Source organism: Arachis stenosperma, chromosome 8, assembly GCF_014773155.1.
Source record: "Arachis stenosperma cultivar V10309 chromosome 8, arast.V10309.gnm1.PFL2, whole genome shotgun sequence".
Classification (NCBI taxonomy): domain Eukaryota; kingdom Viridiplantae; phylum Streptophyta; class Magnoliopsida; order Fabales; family Fabaceae; genus Arachis; species Arachis stenosperma.
In genome coordinates, this window is record NC_080384.1 from 49,506,188 (window position 1) to 49,513,413 (window position 7,226).

Sequence of the window (7,226 nt, forward strand, 5' to 3'; positions counted from 1 at the left end):
TGATTCGCTGACAATTAATTTTTATCTTAAATGGAATTAATTAATGATTGTTTTTCGGTTAATTTAATCAAATCGATTAGTTCTATTCAATTTTAAAAACCGTGATATTAGTGTCTTATGTTAAATATATAATCAATCATGTTACATTTTTTTATCAAATTTAAATTTTTAAGATAAGTAATTTTATGATATAATATTAAAATTTTATATTTAAAAATTTTAGAATTTGATATTTGATAAATTTAAAATTAAAAAATAACATAAAAAATATTATATAAAAATTAAACAAATCCAAAAAGACTGTTCCTTAAAGGGGAGTGTTAGATATTGTTATGCAAATTATTTAACGATCAAATGTAAAAAATGACTTTGACAATTGCAAATAATAAAAGTAATTAGAAATCTAATATCTATAAGCAAAACTTACTCCTCTTGCAAAAAAAAAAAAATTATAAATAAAATCAAGAAACCGACTTGACTTGATAAACTTAGCATAAACAACACTTTACAAAATTTTTAAATGTTTGAACATACAAAAAAAAAAATTTACAAGGTTTAGAAAAACTTGAAAGTAATTAAAATAAAGTTTGACGAAATAAAAGAGGTTATAGTGAATGAAACTGAAATAAATAAAAATTGCATAAATATAAAGTGCATAATTATAAATGATGGAACTGTTTGAACTTGAGAAGAAGGTTGAATTAAGTTAACTCAGAATTTAATTTAAGTTCTGTTTTAGCAGAAACAAAATATATAGGAGATTATTTTCGTTGTCTCATACACCAAATAGAATAAGAGAAAGAAAAAAGAAAAAGAGGTTAGTATGTATTCTGATTCGGTTTTTAAATGCCATGAAATCTATGTCCAGTCTCCACCACGATCATGGTGGAATTTTCATTATAATCAAATTAATTACAATCACCAATATTAATAAATTATAACCTAATTCATATAGTATTTTCTGTTAAGCTTTTTACCCTAAAGCTCAGCTTTCTAAATACTGTCCCAACTTAAAAAGAGAACCCAACCAAATTCAACACACCACCAAGTGCTATGCTAACTTAGTAAGAAAAACTAATCATAGTTTATAGAAACCAAATTACGTAGAAATAATTCTTTGGCTTTTTTCGTGGATTTCACTTACCTATTCTCCATGATTTTTTCAACTCACATTATTAGCCTTTTTTTCAAATACAGAAAGATGACATTAGATAGCCATAACAAAAAAAATCTAAAATAAAACACAAATAGAAAAAAAAGAATTCAGTTCAAGTATGTTGAGATAATACTCTTAATTTGCTCTTTTTTTCTTGTTTTTAATTGTTGAAGTGAGGCCTCTATTATAGAATAAGCTTGCTCTTCTCATTTGTTCTTTATTACTTCTTCCAATACCTTGTACCATCAACCCATTAGAACTGTCTCCAATAGTATGTAATCTTTTTTTCATTCTACTCTATTAACTCTGCTTGTTGAGGAGCTGCTTCTCTTTGTAAAATTTTTTCACTACCTCTATTGTCCTTGTGTTGCTTTGTTGCTCTTGCATGTTGCATTTTATTTTATTTTTTTTGAATATTGATCTTCTAATGTCCTTGTAGTGATGACATTGTCCTTGTGTTTTGTTTCTTTCCTAGAGTCCAATAATAATACCATGTGTTCCTTTACATTTTCTTTTTTTATTTCAAGCATGATTGTATGGGTGCCATTTTTCTTTACTTGTTTTACTGAACTGATTTGCTAAAGGCATTATGGGATGGACCTGCATCATAAGTACACACATTAAATTAAAATTGGATTTTTAATCCAATAAATATTTGTTTTCATAATTGTTTATCAAGATTAAGTTTCAAAAAATAGTTGGAGATGTGAGTGTACTTTTAAAAAGAATTTCTAACCCTTTGTTTACCGCTTGCCATGTTATTTATAAGCATTTTCAACTATCATGCTTTGTCATGTGTCGACCTTAAAATGGACTCAAAGACAATTATTCCTGCCAAATACATGCTGATAACCATCTTACACACTACTTCATCAACTTCCGAAACTAACCTCACCTTTATTGAAACGACCGCTATCGAACTTTCTCAATTGAACGCATCACCGTTGAGGTCATTTTATGCTCAATAAAAATATAATTATTGTTATTTTTTTTATCAGTTTGAATTTTTGAAATAAGTGATTTTATGATATTTTATAAAATATAAATAAAAAAATTTTGAGATTAACAATTTTTAATATTTTTTTTATTATTTAACCAATACAAATACTAAATTATTTTTAACAAATAAATTTTATTAATTTATATATGTAAATTTTAAAAGATATATGTGTAAACTCTATTAATTTATATATATAAATTCTGATAAATATAGATATAAACTATATATTTTTGTGGGTAAAATTTTTATAAATATAATATAAATATAAATTATTACTTATCAAATATCAATTAAAAATAATAATATTTGTTAATTATATAATATTGTTTAATAAATAAATGTTTCACGAAGATTGCACGACACAAATGCCGCTTAATGAGCTTCTCAAAGCCTTTGAAGAAAAGAAAGATGCCTTCTCTTTGAGGATGTTACATGTTTGAAGCCAAGATAGTAGTTCACCAACTTGGCCACCGGCGTGTAGAAATTTTCTCAATTGTTAAGCGGCATAAATAACGTGACTTGATTTTTTGTCATTTCTTTCTAGAATTTGCACACCCTACAATAATAATTTCTATCCTCTAATAGTATAACTATATTAATGATTAATTGATTATGGTCCTCCATACCCCATATCCATATCCACACCTCGCCCCTTCAAAATGTGGCTGAAACAAAAGCCGAAAAGCCGAAAACCATAGTTGTATTTGGACTTTTGTGGGTAGCAAGCACAAAAACTAGATAAACTTTGTTGAGAAACGGTTATTTAGTTTAGTGGGCCACAACACATATCAGGTTGAAACATTAAGAAAATGATACATATATATATATATGATTTTTACATTTTTATATAAAAAATAATAATAATTGTGTATATAAAATGATGAATATTAAAATGGTGCGGAGAAAAAATCTGGATGGTATCTAGTGTTCAATCTAATCATTTATTATGTTCTCTCTTATTTATTTTTGGTCCCACTCATAAAATCAAAGATGATAAATCACACTGGATTCTATCAATTGTTAAAAAAACTGGAGAGGATCTTTTTCCTGTGGGTAACTGGGTATGAATGGAATCGAAGGTGTGACGCGTTGCGCGTGGATGTTAGAAGTCCACTTTGTGTGATCCAACCATGCGTCCGCTCCAAGCAACCTTACTTCTTGTGGGGTTCTGCTTCTAGTGCTGCCCTTATTAAACATTTATTCATTTAATCAATGTTTGTAATCTCTTTTTGCTAAATAATTTAGAGAGCTAATTATAAGTCAATTTAAGTTAATTTTTTATATTTTTAATTTTAAAATTTAAAAAATTAAAATAAAAAATATTTTTTATAATAAAATTTTTATTTTTTAATTAATTAATTTTAGTTAACTATACCCCTAATTAATTTTCTAACAAAACCGTTTTCATAAATAAATACTTAAATAGGTTTCGTTCCCGAATGTATATATTGATTATGTGAGTTTATATCGATCTATTCTCGAATTATCGAATGATAATAGTTTTATTTATTATAATAAAACGTGAGAGTTGTCTTTTTAATAAAGGAGAATATATAAAAATAATAAAATTAAAATTAATTAAAATAATAAATTACTGATATTTTTTAAGCTTCTTAGATTATTAGACAATTTTTAATGTCTTTTAGAAAAATCATACTCGTATTTGACATAGTCAAATTAATTTTCTAATTAAAAAATGGGAATTTGCTGGCAATTTTATTTTTTCTCTATTTTCTTTCCATCCATTTTCTCTTAATCCAAACAACATACAAATAACTCTACTTTTCTTTCTATTTTCTTTCCACTCATTTTCTTTCCTCTTATTTTCTTTCCTTCCATTTTCTTTCATCTATCCAAACAAAGCCTTAACGAACAAATTATTCATTTGGAAAAGTACCACCTCTTTGGAACTATTTTTCCTTAGTCATCATAAAGTACAACCGAAGAGCGCAATGAGCACATTATAACGACACAAGACAGTTGTAAATTACTAAATTCAGTGCGAAGTTAAATTGTTAAATTAATAAATCAAAGATTTAGCTAATCTATATTTTTATAATAAAAATATGAAACTAATATGTGTACAACCTTTTTTTAAATATCTTTCATTATATACAAATCATGAAAAATACTTTTTTACTTTAATATTTAAATCAAAATCTCTGAATTAAATTATAAATAATTTATCAACTCAATTAATTTTTTTATTTTTTATAAATTTCATAAATAAAAAATAAATCAATAAACACATTAACATCCATTATTATATTAGTATATTCTAAAAATTCATCTTAATATAATTAATTAAAATTTTTACAAAAATAAAAAATTTAAAATTTTAATGCAGATATTATGTATTTATTAAAATATAAAAGTTTAACAATAACCCATAAATCAATTGCTATTATAATACTTGAAAACCGTGCCCAAAAATGAGAAAACTTCAAAATTATGCGATTCAAGTAACTAAAATTAGAGTGTATTATTGGTCTGAATGTATATTAATGAGTCATAAAAGCACATGGCCAGCTAGCAGGCAACAAATGTCCCGAGAAAGGAGAACAAGTTTCCATTATCTTCAGGATTTTCTCACCCAATTTTAAATGATTGTTTTTTTTTTCTTTTTCACCCAATTTTAAATGATTTAATTTCCCACTTTGATTTTTTTTTCCCTTCCGTCATTGGTCCGCTATCCGAGAGTTTCAATTTTCTAATATAATTCCTCTGCTCTTTCTTTTACCTCCATCATGAAAATCTTAAAAATTCAAACACCGCCTCCTCCCTCCATTTCTGTCCTCTGTAAATCTTCGAAATTACCTTCCACAATTCCTTTCCAAAGTTTCTTTTGCTTCCCCTTTTCTAAAGATAGAGTCCATTAGATGTTCTTAACTTATTAATAATTTTTCTTCTAATGTGAAGGTGAAATGATTTTTTGCTATAATTAATTATATCTCCGATTATATTATATTCTTTTTCCTGTCCACTACAAATCTTCAAACCATCAACCATTGACTCCTTCCACCATTTTTTTCATAACACCAGTTCCTCCATTTCTGTCCTTGGGTGAATCTCCAAACTTCAAATCTACCATGTCATTTATCAGTTCATATAAAAGCACCGTTTTTTCTTACGTTAAAAATTTTTAATCTCAAGACTCTTTATCATTTATCTTTCTCGCTACGTGAAATTAATTCTATTATGTTTTTTTGTTCCATTTATTTCTTCCATTGTAACCATCAACCAAGAGGGAGGGGTGCGTTCAAATGTCGACTTCATAATGATATTCAAGGTTGAGAATAAGACATCCGAAATTCGTCTCCCACAACAACCAGCTGCAACCAACCTGCAATTAAACAAAAACCAACCTAGCATACAAAAAGGAAAAATGTTAAAAGTAAAATAACCAATATAATTAATAAATAATAAATACATAAAAAATAAAAGTACCTGGCACCAAAGGCAAAGCAACTTGACGAACATAACGGCGGCACGGATAACGGAACGGTCCCAACGACAGAACCAACCCACACGTAAACGAAGCCAACGACGGAAAGCATAACGGGACGAATGAACACAACGCTGCGAATACCCAATTCACGCAAATCATGTCAATGGAGTGCACAGATGCCAACTCAAGATTCTTAGGGTTATTAATTTTAATTTTAATTTAAGTTCCAATTAGGTCAGAATTTTGCCCCAATTTAAATCCTGAGAACGGGATTCAACTTAAATTTTATGTAATTTTCTTTTCTTTTTTTTTTTCAGTCCAGAGAAAAAAAAATGTCCAAGACTCTGCCTTCCATAGCAAATGTTATGTACAAAATAAAAAACCAATTCCCTGTATCTCATAGATCTACGAAGGAAAATCTTCTTTCCAACGACACCTCAAAACTCGCCGGAAGAGATCTACATCACCATCGCAACCGCTCCGCCGCCGCCACCTCCGGCGCCAGATTGTGGCCTAAGAAAACGTAGCATGATCATAAACAGCAACATCAACGAACCTGTAAAAGAAAACTTGAAAATCAAATATCCTCAGCCTTGGACATGACGGAGAGCCGACTCGGTCTAGGTTCAAATCCCGCTCTCCTCCTCTGTTGGTGCGACGACGGACGAATAAGCGCCGTGAGAGCACGTTTCACCCACTCGCCTTCAACTCCTCCGATCCGAACCAACGAGTTCTTCATAGCAGATCTGCGCATGTTAAGGTGATGATTTCCTCCTCCGTGATGATGATTCCCTCCGGCGTTCGCAGCGGCGTTCTTGTGCAAACTACACCGGAATGATCCAGGATGTGACGTCGGCGAGCACATACATGATTTCTTCTGGATCGAGATCGGACGGTTACTCTTCGTTATTATTTGATTCGATATCGACCGGTTCGGTGAAATAGAACGCGCATCGATGGAGAACCGGACTCCGGAAGACAACGGACCTGGACCGCACAAATTGACACGTGTTGGAGAAGCAGAACGGTGATGACTATGATGGTGGAAACTGGACGAAGGCGTTGAAAAGCTAGAGCTAGTAGAAGACGCAAAAGCCGAAGAAGGCGTGGAGAACGGGGTCTTGGATGTGGTATATGAACAGAACCTACTAGAAGATGACGGTGAGAGCGACCGAAGAACTGGTCCACTCGATTTGGTTCTTGAAGATGTGTGAGCCATAATTTTTTTTTTTTTTTTTTTTGGGGTCAGAACAGAGAAAGAACTTTGAAGAAAGAGATCGGAATCTATGGAAAAGAAAGAAAAGAGAGCGAAGAGAAGGTGTTTTTTCCCCTTTTTTCTTGCAAGGTCCCCTTTGGGGCGTTGGTTCGGCAAACCTAGCGAGTCTCTGAGGGTGGTTATATAGATGGGAATGGTGAGAGCCTCTTGACCTAAGTTGGGTTAGTTAACTTAACCATGGTGGAATGTAGGTTAGGGTTAAGGATTCCAATCGGACGGGTATTACGGGTGCGGGTTGTGGACCTTGTGCGTTGTGGCAAGTGATGGAAAGGTAGAGCCGTTGGTTTAACAGCTTTATTTCCTGGGAAACCGTAAAGGCTGCCACGTATGTGGGTTTTTTGGGGAA

The 7,226-nt window shown here is 30.7% G+C and overlaps 1 protein-coding gene across 1 annotated transcript; it reads right to left on the minus strand.

The window, feature by feature from the left end:
* Nucleotides 1–5,876: 5,876 nt before the first annotated feature.
* Nucleotides 5,877–6,983, minus strand: LOC130944574 (uncharacterized). Its single transcript, XM_057872942.1, has one exon. It carries the CDS (start codon nt 6,821–6,823, stop codon nt 6,182–6,184), a length of 642 nt encoding a protein of 213 aa, XP_057728925.1. The 5' UTR covers nt 6,824–6,983; the 3' UTR covers nt 5,877–6,181.
* Between the last annotated feature and the right edge of the window lie 243 nt (nt 6,984–7,226).